Source organism: Carettochelys insculpta, chromosome 11 (genome assembly GCF_033958435.1).
Source record: "Carettochelys insculpta isolate YL-2023 chromosome 11, ASM3395843v1, whole genome shotgun sequence".
In the NCBI taxonomy this organism is placed as follows: domain Eukaryota; kingdom Metazoa; phylum Chordata; order Testudines; family Carettochelyidae; genus Carettochelys; species Carettochelys insculpta.
In genome coordinates, this window is record NC_134147.1 from 34,749,485 (window position 1) to 34,764,225 (window position 14,741).

A 14,741-nucleotide genomic window follows, 5' to 3' on the forward strand; every position below is an offset into this window, starting at 1 on the left:
TCTATGTTGCAAGTGAAAGTCTCCTCAGATCTACACATCACTACTCAGCACTCTCTCTCACATGAATGCACAAAGTAGAAACATCAAATGAGGTACTTGCAAAAGAATCTTCAACTTTCAGAAATCCCTGCTTTTTTGTGTCTTTGCTCTCCTGGCTTGAGGAAAATGCCATCTTCTTGGCTCCTAATCCTAAAGGAGATTACTGTTCAACTGGGATATCACCTTTATATGAAGTAAATCTTGTAACCCATCTCGGAATAAACTAAGGATTAAAAAGCTGACCAGTCCACTTACTCTGTTATTGAAGACACAAAGCAACAAAATCTTAAGCTTTACACTACTGAGCATGTGACACTTAATTTCCAGGCTATAAAACAAATCAGAAGAGCCTCATGCATAAGAAAACAGGCCACAAGGAAGTGAGCCAGGCTGGTCACATGCAGAAAATAAGTACCATTACTTTGAGTGACTGGTAGAATTCTAGAATACGTTGAGCCACGATGCAGTTAAAATGCATACAACAAAAATTTAAACATTTACTTCCATTGGTGAACAATACATTTAAAAACTCCTCTTTGGGTAAGAGCCTTAAATCCCAAAGATATTCTGTCAAAAGTGTTTAAACAACTATGTATGTAGACATACTAATGAAAAAGATACTTTCCTTCCACCAAAGATCCCTTCGGCTTGTTCCTCAATATGTTCAAAGTCTAGGGCTCCTGGAAAGTAGAAATAAGCAGATAAGATTATACAATCTCCAGCTGTTTTGGAAATCTAAGGCGATCTTAAGCAGTAAGTGCTAACACAAATGTACCAGAGTGGAACTGTATGAACTGACAAGCACGTTGAGAGGTGACTGATGTTGCCTAAGGAATGTATTACCCCATGTCGGTTTCTCAGTGTTCTCTATTCATCAATTTAATTACAGATCATTTCAGAAATATCCATTATTTTTGACTTCACCACCAATTTTTAGCTCATACTTTCAATTACTGCTTCAAAGAGAGGCATTGATGGGAATTAATGTCCCATTTGACGTACCTCCACAGATCCCAGGGAAAAGCCCAGCACTTCTGTTATTGACATCTTTAAGCAACTAACTCCTTGATGACAGGAATCCCTTACACCACCAGAGCCTCTGACCTCTAGAGCAGGATATATGTGCCAACATGTTAACAACACCTTTTTATTCTGAAACAGTGACTAAGAGGCAAACTATGTCTGCCATAGTCTCAGAAAGTTTCTGAGTTGAACACTGCATTCTGGGAAATACATACTCAAGTTTCTTTCCATTTACTCTTTCCAAATCTCACTTTTTTCTGACTGAGTACCTAGAAGGCTCAGTTAGGTCTCGGACCCCTAATGCCACAGACGTGATACAAATGCAGAGTAAGTGTTAGTTCCTGCGTTTTGGCAGGGAAGTAACTAGAAAGTTTTGACTAGATGCTTAATAATTAGATCTCCGAGTGCACCCCACTGCCTGAAGAGGCTGGTTAAGCCTCATCTCAGATAACTGTTTTATTCATCTAGGATACTATGCATTATTAATCTCACTGAAGGCTTCAGGAGCTGAAGGAACTCTGCATCCAGCAAGATAGGGCCCTGACCTTTTAATTGAATTCTGGATCCTGGATTTCTGTTCTACATTATAAAAGGGTCCTGTTTCAATAACTCTTGTGAACAACGGGCACAGGAAAAAGAAGATACAGCTCCTGAGAACTATTTGAGTGATCTCCCTTTAATTCACAGAGTGTGGCACAAAGCAGCAGTTATGACAGATACATAGGTCTGCACTGGTTCCTGTCTAGTGGACTTCTAAGCAGACTGACTCCAAAGGCCCAATGCAGAAGCCTATTATTCCACACTCCAGTCCTTAGGCTAGACAGTCCAAAAGCAAGAGACAACAAACACCACAGACCCAACTTTGAGTGTAAACTAAAATATTTGTTCTCCTGAGGTGCAGAGAAGTTACACACATAAATCCCCTCTGCCACCTAGCAAACAGACCCTCGAGATGATTTTTTTAAAAAAATCCACATTCAGCACAATAAGTCACAGAGATCAAAATATAACTATTGTACTTGAAGACTTCTCAAGCTCTAACTGATTCAGATACTAGCTACAGAACATCACATCTCCCTGAGGTGATACCACAGCAGTTATGGCCTATGACCACAGGTTTTCAGCATCATGATTTTAACCAGAAGGGACTAGATGGACGGTCCTTTGCCATATAAATTTCTGAATTTTGGCAGACCAAGGTTGGCAAGATCTAGAGATCTCTAGGAAAAGCCACTGGACTTGTCTGTTTTCCTTGGATTGGAATTGCGTTGACGGCCATTTTACTTGGGGGATGGAATGCCAGGTCGACCGTAAGTCATTTTTACTTTGCTTATTTTCAAAACAGGGCAAGTCCTTGATTCAGGCCACAATAAAAATCAATTTTCAAAATGCATTTTACAGTTACTTAATTCATGGCAACACAAGTGAGTGACAAAGATACTTGTCTTTTTGTTCTACTTTGAAACAATATTCAATGCAGCTGTCACCCTCAGGACCCGAATTTACAATGTTGCTGACTTCAGGCATGTGAGGGGCCCCACTGAAGTCAGACATGAGTTTGGAGCACATTGTGGAATCGGGACTTCTGCCATTAGCACACTCCCACACTTCTTAAACAAAACGTCTCTATGAAAGAACAAACCTGGAACATTAGTTGGGGCCTCCTGGTTATTGCTGCCAGTGGGTGATTCAGAGGTCTGAGCATTGCTTTCATCGAACTCACATTTAAATATACACAGGAGGCATGAGATTCTGTAATCCAACCTCACATTCAAAATAAACTGAGGAATCAAAGTTGGAAAAAAAATGGAAAAATGCATGTTATTTTAGCATTGTGTCTTTACACCTCTCTAGACTGTAATATTGCACTCTGGTTCAACAAAAACCTGAGATCTACATACTTAGAAAAGTGTAGATTTTACTATCAAGGGTGGAGAAAGCACCAAAATATCTTTATAAAAGAATGCATCGCTCAGTACTTTGGGGTGCTGTATTTTCAAAGATTCTACTATAAAGATAACTACATGTATAAAGGCAATTTAAAGAAAAACTATTGCAAAAATAGCTAAGAAAGATTTTGCAGGTACTTCTAGTCCCCCCTGGCAGGAATTACTAGAATATATGAACGCTTGGGTTATTCTCCAGATCCCAAGTGGGTCTGCCCCCACAAAAGCTCCTCACTTAATACAGTTAATCTTTCAGGTGGTACAGGACTGCTTTTTTTGTTTTGTGAAGATACAGTCTAATATGGCTACCTCTCTGAAACTATACCTTATACAGAGCTTGACTGCTGTTTGGTGTTGTTTTACCCAACAGGAGTCCCAGCTGCATTTAGGCTTATGTAAATTATATTCTTTCTTTCTGTCGATAAAGGGCCTTTGTCCATTCTTCAAGCATTACTGCCACAACTTTATGGCTACGGTTACACTAGCGATTTTTGCCGACAAAACCCCGGTTTTGTTGCCAAACTGGTGGACTGTCCACACACAAAATATGTTTTGTTGACGGTCTGTCAACAAAACTCAGCGCTTACACCAGCAGCATTCTACCTCTCAGCCATGAAGCACAACACTGCTGTCGACGAAGCCATGTGGGTACTCTGGGGGAGTCTTCTCTCCATAGACAGGGCATCCAGGACAATGGGTAGCCCTGTCTGCTGTGCTTCTGGGTGCCTATTTTGTCGAAAGAGCGGTGGGGCAGCGCAGCCACCCTGTTGACAGAGCAGAGAGCTCTTCCAGTTGACTTTTGTGTGTGGGCACACTCTGACAGAAGTTTTGTCTGGCAATCTCTTCTGACATTGATTTCTGTCGACAGATCGCTGTAGTGTAACCATAGCTACGTCTAGCAGACTCAGGCCAAATTCACTCTTATGGCTTTATCACAGCATCAGTGACTTATCAAGATTGTTAGGAAGAATATAATAATCACAGTAATCACACACGTGTTTTACTCTACACTCAGGATCTTCTGTAGAGTTATCCAATGAAGGCACATTTACCTCGTCACCCCCAATAAGATGTTCCTTGACAGAGCAGACCAGGGGAATATCAACCATCTTCATAAAGCAGCCACCTCAGTAAAAATTAACTGTTCAATGGCATGGGAAGTGGCTGAAGACCTTCTGAGCCACAAAGATATACTTTCAAAAAGTTCCACATATTAGTTTAGTTGTGAGTCATCATCAGCGTACCCTGTAAGCTGTGCACTTGAGTGGCCATGCAGGAGAAATTCAGATGCTACACAGCTGCAGGTGCTATGCTCATCAGCTAAGTTTTATTTCTACACATGGTGCACGTTCACACTGACTTGATGCACATAACCATTTATTCTATGCATGGATGAAAAAGATTTGAGGTCATCAGGTGAACAACTGGCAACTCCCACCCAGAATATCATCTCTGCCCGAGCTGTGTGGAAAAGGTATTTAGGGAAGGGATATGTCATAATCATACATGATTAGGATTGGAAGAGACCTCGGGAGGCCATCTAGTCCAACTCTCTGCTCAAAGCAGGACCCACGCACCAACATAATCTTGCAGCCAGAGCTTTGTCCTCCCAAGCACACCCTAACACCCTGATAATAAAACGCACACAAGCTCCACAACACAGGATTCGAGACCCCACCTAACTTCATATTCCATTGCATTTCTGATACCTGAAGTATTTCAATGATTTTGAGCTTGGTGTCCATCACCAGAATGTCTTCTTTCTCTGGTTCACTCTGTTTGACATTCCCCTCAGGAGCAGAAGCAAGTGGAGTAATGGGTAAGAATCCTCCACCTCTGAGTACCACCTGGGTCATCAGCTCACCAACCCCGTGAATTGATCTCATTACATTGCTCCCTTCAGAGAGGCAGGCAAAAAACACAGTTAAGAATCAAGACAGTACATTCCAAGTACAGCCAAGAGGAAAAGAGACAGTTCATATCTCACCAAAAAATCATCTCTCTCAACACAGAACCAGGGGAATGTTTTCCTAACTGACATTTGTGTTTGCACCTAATTTCCTTTTGTGCTTTTGGAAAACCACCTGCTGTGCCTTTGGACATCTTCCCTTTAGCTTAGTCTCCCAATTACCATGTAGCTTACACAGTCAACCACTCAAGAATTCCATGGATAAAAAGGGAAAATTTTCATGTCCACTACACGTATTTAGATAAAATTCATGTGGCCGAGGAGTACTGCACACCCACTTCAGAGTGGCTCACATCATTGTTTTCAGTCTTACCTTTGCTTTCTTCTCCTTTTGCCATTTTGGTAACTGGGAAGATAGTAGCAATATGAACACAATCTAATATGGCCAGGAGGATTTTTGTTAGTCTTAGGAGGTCACAGAAGTTGTAGAAACCAAAATATATCAGATTTCTGGCTAAGTTCACCACCTATTAAAAATGAAAGTACTGATCACTTTTTTGTGGCAAAGTCTCAGTTTCTTGATTTTTAGTTGCACTGATGACTTCTGGCAGCCATTTGTCTTTATAAGCAAATTTCATTATGTTTCACAGTTCTTTTTTTTTCTAGTGATCAAAATAAATTTGCTGCTCATCTGCAGGTATATTTTAATGAACAGGACTGGAAGATTCTGATACCTATTATAGCTATTCTATAGAAAAAGCATGATCTTAGAGGCTATGTCAACAAAACTTCTGTCAACATGACATGCATCCAGACTGCAGATCTGTCAGCAGAGATCTGCCAGTCGGGACTGTTCTGTCGGCATCTCCATACACCTTGTTCCATGAGGAAGAAGGGATGCCTGTGTAGATAGGCCAAATGTTGGAAAAGCCTCTCCCAACAGAACAGTTGGCAAAAGATACGCAAATGCACTGCAGAATTTGCGTACCTTTGGCCAACAGTTCTTGGCAATCTAGATGTAGCCTCAGTGAGATAAATGAAGTCCATATTTTGCACAATAGTTACATCAAATGGTAATCATGAAACAGATGCAGAGGGTATTTTCAGAAGAACACATATTCTAGTCAAATCCTTAATATTTCCAAGAAATGGAATTTCCCCACAAGTCTCAAAAATAGCCTGTATCACCTTAAAAGAAAGAAAAAGAAAAAAAAAAAGAAAATGTTGCAATTCTGCCTATTTTAAAAAGAGATTAAAATGGAATAACTACCTCAAAAGTGAGTTTGTTTTTCTCTTTATCAGAGAAAGGGAACCTCTGACACACCACATCTCTTAAATACTCCTCCACAAATTCCATGGTTTGTGCAAATCTCTCCTTAATTTCATCTTTGGAAGTTCCACTGCTGTCATAGCTGGAAGGAAAAAAAATAAAACTGAATTTAAAATGCACATAGACTTTTTAAATCCAAATCCAACAAGCTCCAAATAAGCCTTAGGCTGTTAAGCAAATTTATCCCAAAGCAAGGAGACAGGAAACAGACCATAATTTCCTGGCTTTTGCTACTTTGTCCCATATGCTCAGTTTTCACTATTTAAAATGTGAAAAAGCAAACGGTATACCAATAAAAAGGAAACAAGGGATAAAAGCAGATTTCTAATGGCAATTGTGAGAAGTGACACAGATTAGCAGGAGAGCAGGTATGACCATGACGTGCTAATGCTAGATACAAACTGGATTTTTTTCTGTTGGTAAAAAAATAAAATAGTTTAAAGTCTTTTAAGATACACATTCTAGATCACTTTTATAAGCAAAATTTACAATTAAGTAGACGGGGGGGGGATTTTTTTTTTAAATGACATATTATTGGAAATTGTCTGCTTGGCTTCAGCACTCATTTATCCTTGGACTTTCACATCCGAAGATCTCTGTTGGGCGTTCCTTCAGAAAGTTAATTTAGGAGGAGGAAAGTTTAGCACTGAAGTAGACCAATGAAGCAGTAGAGATTTAGAAACCCCATCTGAATAGAATGTGAACCACTTCTTTCCCTGGACTGGAAAAAACTATTACACAAATGAAGTTAATTTTGATCCTTTAAAATAATATCTTGCTAGGAACATCTGAACACATCACAGCACTTTAAAATGTATTTCTACTACAATAATAACTAACTACAGGACATGAGGGAGAGACCAGATTCACTCTGTGCCAGACACTGTACCAAAATGTGGTTCCCTGCCCTGATGCATTTACACACTAATTAGGCAAGACACACAGGATGCGAGGCCAAAAAAAGGCACAAAGATTTTAAGTGACTTTCTCAGGTCACACAGCAAATTATTGGTAAAACCGAGAACAGCACACAGATCTCTAATTCCACTCACGACACCATCCACTGGACAATGTTGTGTTTTCTGAGGGAAGAAAACGCAGCAACCATACAAAATAACTGAGCTTTTCTAGTTTACCAAGTCTTTCTCAGCTAGTGTCCCCATAGCTAGGTTTTTTAATACCACATGGGTTTAAGAGCAATAAAAGGCTAGCAAGACAATGCCTGGTAAAAATATGGCTTATTTTAAAGAAGCAAAAAATATGACCTATTAGGTTAGAGGGTATTTTTAAATGAAATCATTTAACGTATTTTTTATCAGAGTAGAGAGACGCAAGTACTTACTCATCAATAGCAATTTCAGAAGGTATCTCAGACCACAGGCGAGCATATTTCACTGGCGTCACTTGTTCTTGGGGATCACGGTCAACGTGCATATGCAGCATCAACCGGCAGAAAGATGCTCTCAGATCGTATGGTAAGTTTTCATCAGACATACAACGAAGAATGAGATCCACATCCAACTGGCCAGATATTTCATTTATAGCCAAGTACTGTCGATCAAGGCACATTCTAGCAAAAAGATTGAGCTGGTACCTGTAAGAGAAGAAACTCCCTCCTTAGTTTCCAGACGTCAATATAAGTAAAGGACCTAAAAATGTCAACTGTGTTTAGTAATTAAGGTTTAGTTAAAATATTTAAATCAGTACGTACAGAATGCTCTAAAAATAGAATAAACCCTTTCTCAACACAAATAGAGGTAACATAAGAGGGACAGGAGCTTTCCAAAAGTCTGCCGGTTTCTTACAGTGCTGTACATTTTGAAGAATTAAGCAGCGCTCAGTTTTAGTTTGCTAAAACTATTTCTTCATTAAATACAAAAAGCTTCCAACAGCTGTGTCATTTTAGTGCCTGGCACACTTCTCTCCAGCAGCTCTCAAGCAACTCTTGATTGCTTAGTTTCATTGACTCAGTTGCCTACTAAACTGACTGAAGCTGCATGAGCGCCCAAGTATCCTGATGAACTGAGGCATCAGTTTCCATACCAATTAGTCAGAGGTAGATATAACAAGTGGATTCATGTACCTTCTGTTTTCTGCTCCCAAGAGATCTAACCAAGAAGAGGAGAAGAGACACCTACCATTGAAATGAATGCAAATACAGTTTCTACACTTTAGCTGTTGGATTACAATAAAGCACACGTCCAACATGCAGAGTCTTTACATAGTCTTTACAAACTTAACTGGAAAGAAGGCAACCAATCTTTTCATTAAAAAGATAACAAGGCTTTTAACTCAGTCATGCTCCTTCGTATGCTAGTTCATGGAATTTTTCTTCACAGGATTACCTCCTACTTGTTTCACTATATATAGACATTGATTTGTTATTGAAAGCTTAGAAGAAACTATTGTTAAGAGCATTTAAACAACTCTTTTGGGGGAAGAGACCACAAAACTTGCATGGACCCTACAGTCCGAAAAAGGGGAGAGGGAAAAAAAGAGTTACAACAGGTTCACTTGGGGTCTGAAACACCAAATCTAAAACATCCATTCTAATCCCTTTGCACAAGTTATCAGATGAACTATTGAAAGCTCTTAAACAGAATATGCAAGGTGCAAGTGATAAGCAATTAAAAAGGAATTCTGGTACTTTTTGAACCACAACAGCCAATGGTCTGTCAAATTACCTGAAAAAGTTTATAACCCAGACACAGGAATTTGGTCTGAGATAGAACTTGGAATTACACAGTACCAAGAAACTGGTGTCTGTCCAAGTCATCTGGAAGCACTGCTTCATATTAGAAGCATAGCTTGATAGTGAAGAAAAAAAATCATTTAAAAAAAAAACAAACCCAAAATTTCTTGGTGTTTGCACATTTATATAGCATCTTGGTGAGAACTCAAGGCATCTTCTCAATCAGGAGCTCACAAAGAAGTTCTAGAAGTGATATTGAACTGAACTAGCATCTTAGAAAGAGACATGAGCAAGTTTCAGCTTCCTTTCAACAGCCCCTTATTACAGCTCAGATTTTAACAGTTAAAGTTAAGATCCTCATGTAGAAAAATCAAACTGTTGTGGAAAAAAATAGACTCACAAAAATAGAATCATAGAATTCTAGGGCTGGAAGGGACCTCAGAGGTTGTCTAGTCCAGCTCCCTGCCTAAAGCAGGATCAACCCCACCTAAATCACCCCAGCCATGACTATGTCAAACCAGGACTTAAAAACCTCTAGGGATGGAGATCCCACCACCTCTCTCGGTAACGCATTCCAGTCCTTCACCACCCTTCTGGTGATACAGAGGGAGAGGTGTAGGGTGGGTAACAGAGGAGTCTCACTACACAGATACATACTACCTTGTATATAACTACTACTTAACTTTTATGTACTTTGAACTTAAATTTGCTCATTTCACTCACATTGATTTCTTGTTTCTGACATCAATCACAACTTTACATTTCTATCAAATTTGTGATGCAAAGAAAGCTTTACATCCTTTTCCATTAGGCACTAAGTTTTTTTTTGGAACTAATTAACTTCAGCAGGGTTTAACCCATATAGTTCTTGTTACCCTATCAAAACCAACTACTGCATGTGGTGTTAACCTGTAATAGCTGAGTATATCCCGATCTTCCTTCTGCCCTTCCTTAGCATCCTGAGCCAACTCTCTGACACTCTTACTGCGGATTTCCTTGTTGCTGTCTCGCCAGAAGAGCCAAACTTCTTCTTCATCTTCTCCAACCTCCAAGGTGTTTTCTCCACTGGATACCTCTTCAAATTCAAACCGAGAGAGAACCAACCTGGCAGAATGAGAGGGTTTATATAATAAAATACTACAGTTTGTGATATCTTAAGATCTTTGTTTTCAGGACATCAGCTGAGCTGCACTGGGGCACAGTAATGTTAATTTGTGTTGTCCCTTGGGAGACTTGCATTCATGGTGCTAAACAGAGTGCTTGTTTCTCAGCATGGCCACACAAAAAGTCCCAGATAATGTTCAACTAAATAAAACAGATGCAATACCTCCTTATATTACATGATGACTTTAGGTTTTCAGATACTATTGTTATGTGCACCATCATAAAACCTAGTTAGAGTGAAGTGCAGGATATCCCACGTGAATAGTACTCTGCAAAAACACTTATGGTTTATTTTTGATCGGTTCTAAAAAGGGAGTTTAATTGTTAGTCATTTATATGTCTGAAGTAACAAGGGTATCACCCAGAGTAACACAAATTAATACCCAAAAAGACTTCTATTCAGTAAAACCGCAACTTATGCGCGGGTTGCACTCCTGAGCAACCATATGTAAGGTCAAATTTCGCACAAGTTGAGGTCTGCATGGAGCCAGAGGAGAGACAAAGAGCTAGCCCAGGGAGCAGGGTGCCCTGCCACCTTCAGGTCCCCCTGGGCCAGCCCTGCGACTGGAAGAGGGGCTTGGCAGCTGCAGCAAAAATGACGGCTGCTCCATAAACCTGCCAGCTGGTGCAGCGGCGCTGCTCATGGGGCACACCCTGCTGCCTTGTTCACAGGTCCCCACAGCTTGGGGGGAGCTGGGAAACTGACCGGCACTGCTGCAGCTGGCTCTGGGCTCCCTTCCAATCATGGGAGCCCGGAACCAAGCACAGCAGAGCGGGTCAGTTTCCCAGCTCCCCCAGGGTGGGGACCCAAGAACCAGGTAGCAGGGTGAGCACAGCGAGCAAAGTCACCCGGTGCATGCAGCTGCCCCCATCTTTGCCACAGCTGCCAAGGCCCTGAAGTTTTCAGACGGGCAAGAAGCGGAGGTGAGCTGGGTGTACAGCAGGGCCTGATGGGAAGGCAGAGCAGCTGGGCGGTAATTGTTGATTTTGATTCACATTACTCCAAGAAACGTGCAAGGCTAAAGGCGGGGGGCTAAAAAATTCCATCTCAATTCCTTTTAAAAGGAATATTTCTCACTGACCTTTCCTGAGGAAGACTTTTATGCTTCTGATGTATTTTGCCTCAGTTCAGTGCATTTTTGCTCACCTCAGAAAATTTGGACTTGTTCATGCGAAGAATTTTTCACTTTTTTGGAGGGCTCTAAATTCGTAAAAGCACTGCTCTCACCAGTCATCCTGCCCTGGTCATCCTAAGGGCCAAGAGAACAACCAGACTCATGGAACTCAAAAATACTCACCTTGGAAAACCTACTACATAGCAGATCCCAGAGTAACCACTGACTCTGCTCAGATGAGAGCATTCTTGCACCTTTGAATGCTGTCACATTAAAAATGTGATGTAAGACTCCAGCTTCTCTCAGTGTTATCAAACAGCCTGATTAAAATATTCAGTACTAGTGCCTCCAACACTCACCTACTGTATATTCAGAAAGGTCCTAACACACTTTAAGCTTGGTACTCTCTGTACTGGAGAACAGCGTTTTCAGTGTTCTGGTCCCCTCTTCCTTATACGACAACTAGAAAGCTATTTATAAATAACACCAGCTTACTTAGTCTCAATGAGTATGTCTGCATTGGCTGGATTCAACACAGCTTTACAAATCAGTTCCTGTGTCACCGGAATAGACTTGTTCATGGAAACACATAAATCTGAGAGATAATCCAAAAACCTATTGGGAAGTAAAAAGACGGAACACAATAAATCCCTGACAAGGTCCTTCAGTTGACTCATTCTACTTTGTTATAATGAGAAAAACATTTGGAAAAGCAAGTTATACTGCAAAACAAGTGAGGCCATTGTCTTGGTGGAAAGTCATGATCAGTCTCAGAGGAAGAAGGGGATTAAACATGCTGTCTAAATACAGAAACAAATGGGCTGCTACAGATCCCTCAGATGACAAGCAAGAGGAAAAGGTAACTATGTCCCCCAACCCATCTGTCTCACCTGGGCTCCCTGTTTTTCCTCACAAGACTAACAAAAGTATCAATTTCAGCAGCCGTAATGTGCTTCTCCAGCAGTTTGCGATTGTTGTGGAGCAAGGCTGTTATTGTATCTTCTGCCAAAACGTCATAACCAATTTGTTTCTGCATGAAGCCAAACTGCTTTGCAATGTATTCCTAAAAAAAAGGAGAAGGAAAAGGTGTTCTAATCTCACTTGATAGTTAAAGGAAACACAGCTGTTTCTAATCACTGTCCTAAAAGGAACAGCTTGGTTTGTTTCTGTTCTTCTTATGATTTAGGACCACACTACAAAAGCAGAGAAAACACACTCAGAGACCAGCAATGGCCAGCTTTTACGTCTCCTCAGCTACTGGGTAGCACATGTGGCCAGCCCACAAAACACTGGTAAGACTTGGTTTTTAAGGGACTAGTAGAGATAATAAAGGTTGTAGAATGTACTCAAGTGTCAATATGCTGTCAAAATTTAAATTAAAGAATAGAAACTGAATAAACCCTGGGTCAGACAGAGTTAATCACATAGTTGTAAGTTCCTGTAAGTAATGACATTACATAAGCCACACCTAATCTTTGATTAACACAGATACACAACTCCAACTTTGGAGAAGTAACACAGCATGAAAGTTTTCAACAGGCTCTAACATACAACAAACCTGATTTTTTCTGTAATCTTGTTGCGAGTGCCTCAGCACCCTGTAGCAGAGCCGGCAAATGTGTCTAAAAGGAGCATGACGCTGGTCCCCAAGCTCCTCCAGCCTCAGCATTGGTCCATCTCCACAGTCTGTAAATGGCGCTTGTAACAGCTTGAAAATCTGCAGGGTTAATTTAGAACATATTCATCCAAGGGCTACCTAAGCTTAATGAAGGCAAGTGCATTACCGGCAAACACCCATGCTCCTGGTGCTGCTACTTTGTGGCGTCAGAAAAGCAGAGTTTAAATTTTGCCTAAGCCACCACAGCCACACGTCAATTCTAAAGACAGTCAGTTTCTCCCACATGAGCTTTCATACAGCTTCCTGTGACTGGACAGTCTGGACAAAGGAGACATCTGAAGAGAACATGGCTGATCGCTTATATCCAACCCTAGCCTCTCTCTATATTAGACTTTAGTTCTGCCTATTGTGGTTATCTTCCAGCAACAGGACACGCACAATTACTCTGAGTCCATGCTGCAAGGATGTTGTACAAGTTACCTTATCCCAACTAACTTGTACTATTCTGTGTTCTGAATGCCTCCTCTCCTCAGAGCGTCACATGATAAAAAATGTCTTGCCTGCTTTAGGATATTCTGCTCTCTCATCAGCTTTTGCCGTTCGCGGTTGGGTTTAGAAAACACCACTTCTAGCACATCTTGCCCAGAGTTAGTTCCACCAGTAACAAAGTAAACCAAATCCTCCAGCAGCTTGGTAACAGATCTATATAAAAACAACAGAGGTGTCAACAAAGAATCAGAACCATCAAATGTTTAAAAAAATTATCCAAGACCAGTATTTCAGTGTTGAAGGGTTAACCAGGAGATAACCCTGAGGTAGGAGCACATGAAAGTGGATCAAGAGCTAACTGGAAACCAGTATTCCTAGTTGATGTAGATTTGTTGTTAAAATAGCCAAATTATAAAGGAAGTAGAAATGTTCTCTCTCTAGCAGGCCATACACCAGCTACTGTGTTGCAGATAACAGGGAGGTAAAATCCTATTTAAGTGGTTAACTGGTAGGTTTAACTGGTTAATCAATTAAGCAGGGGGCGACTGGGGCACTCCCCCCCGCCACCATCCAGCCACCTTTGATGGGGACTGCTTCTGCCAGGCTGCAGCAACCCTCTGCCCATGGAAGGTGGGTGGGAGGGAGGGGGGCTGCTCCTGCACCTACAAGTTAACTAGTTAAACATTAACATCCCTAATAGATAACTAGATACAGAGGCTCTTAACTCAAATAGGGTCCTCAGTTCTATGTATCAAGGCGAACGTATTCATTACATATCACCACAAATTCTACAGACACTGCACTCTGCATGTGTGCAGGCGTGCACAAGAAGTCACATGCTCAGCCCTTGAAGGCAGGTTAGATTAGATGTTCCCACATTCGTTTTCCAGAGTGCTATATGAAGGCCAGCAGGAACCATCGTGATTATCTCCAGTCTGGCCTCCTGCACTTTGCAGGCCAGAGAACCTCATTCATTCCTTTAGTAGGCCCATAAGCTCTGACTGAGTTACTGAAGCCCTCAAATCTTGATTTAAAGACTTCAAGTTACAAAGAATGCACCATCAGCTCTAGTTCAAATCAGCACGTGACTCATGCTTCAGAAGATGATGGGGGGGAAAAAAGTTGCTCTGTCAGTCTGGCATGAGGGAAAAATTCCTTTCTGATCCCCAATACAGCAAATCAGCTAGAATCTGAACATGTGGGTTACAAGCTGGTAAAAAGTCAGCTCCCCTTCCCCCAGCCTCTCCTTGGTTCTTCCAAAACTTCACTCCTCAATGGTCAGAAACGTTTGTCTAATTTCAGCCCTCAATGGCTGATGGCTAGTTTATATCTGTTTGTTCTTGTGCCAGAATTGGCCCTTTCCCTTTGTAGTGCTTTTATTTCTGATATAGTTGTGGAGAGCAATCCTATCCCTTT

General features: G+C 41.1%; 1 protein-coding gene across 1 annotated transcript in view; it reads right to left on the bottom strand.

Annotated features, from left to right (window-relative positions):
* The window catches only part of ITPR1 (inositol 1,4,5-trisphosphate receptor type 1), a 269,958-nt gene that overhangs the window by 148,071 nt on the left and 107,146 nt on the right, over positions 1-14,741 (bottom strand). Inside the window, exons 15-25 of the mRNA XM_075005225.1 lie at positions 13,397-13,538; positions 12,777-12,935; positions 12,109-12,281; positions 11,714-11,833; positions 9,849-10,043; positions 7,590-7,841; positions 6,188-6,329; positions 5,291-5,444; positions 4,718-4,905; positions 2,705-2,843; positions 665-719 (exon numbers count right to left, since the gene is read on the bottom strand). Of these exons, the coding sequence (XP_074861326.1) occupies positions 665-719; positions 2,705-2,843; positions 4,718-4,905; positions 5,291-5,444; positions 6,188-6,329; positions 7,590-7,841; positions 9,849-10,043; positions 11,714-11,833; positions 12,109-12,281; positions 12,777-12,935; positions 13,397-13,538 (1,719 nt within the window). The remainder of the gene's footprint in view (positions 1-664; positions 720-2,704; positions 2,844-4,717; positions 4,906-5,290; positions 5,445-6,187; positions 6,330-7,589; positions 7,842-9,848; positions 10,044-11,713; positions 11,834-12,108; positions 12,282-12,776; positions 12,936-13,396; positions 13,539-14,741) is intronic.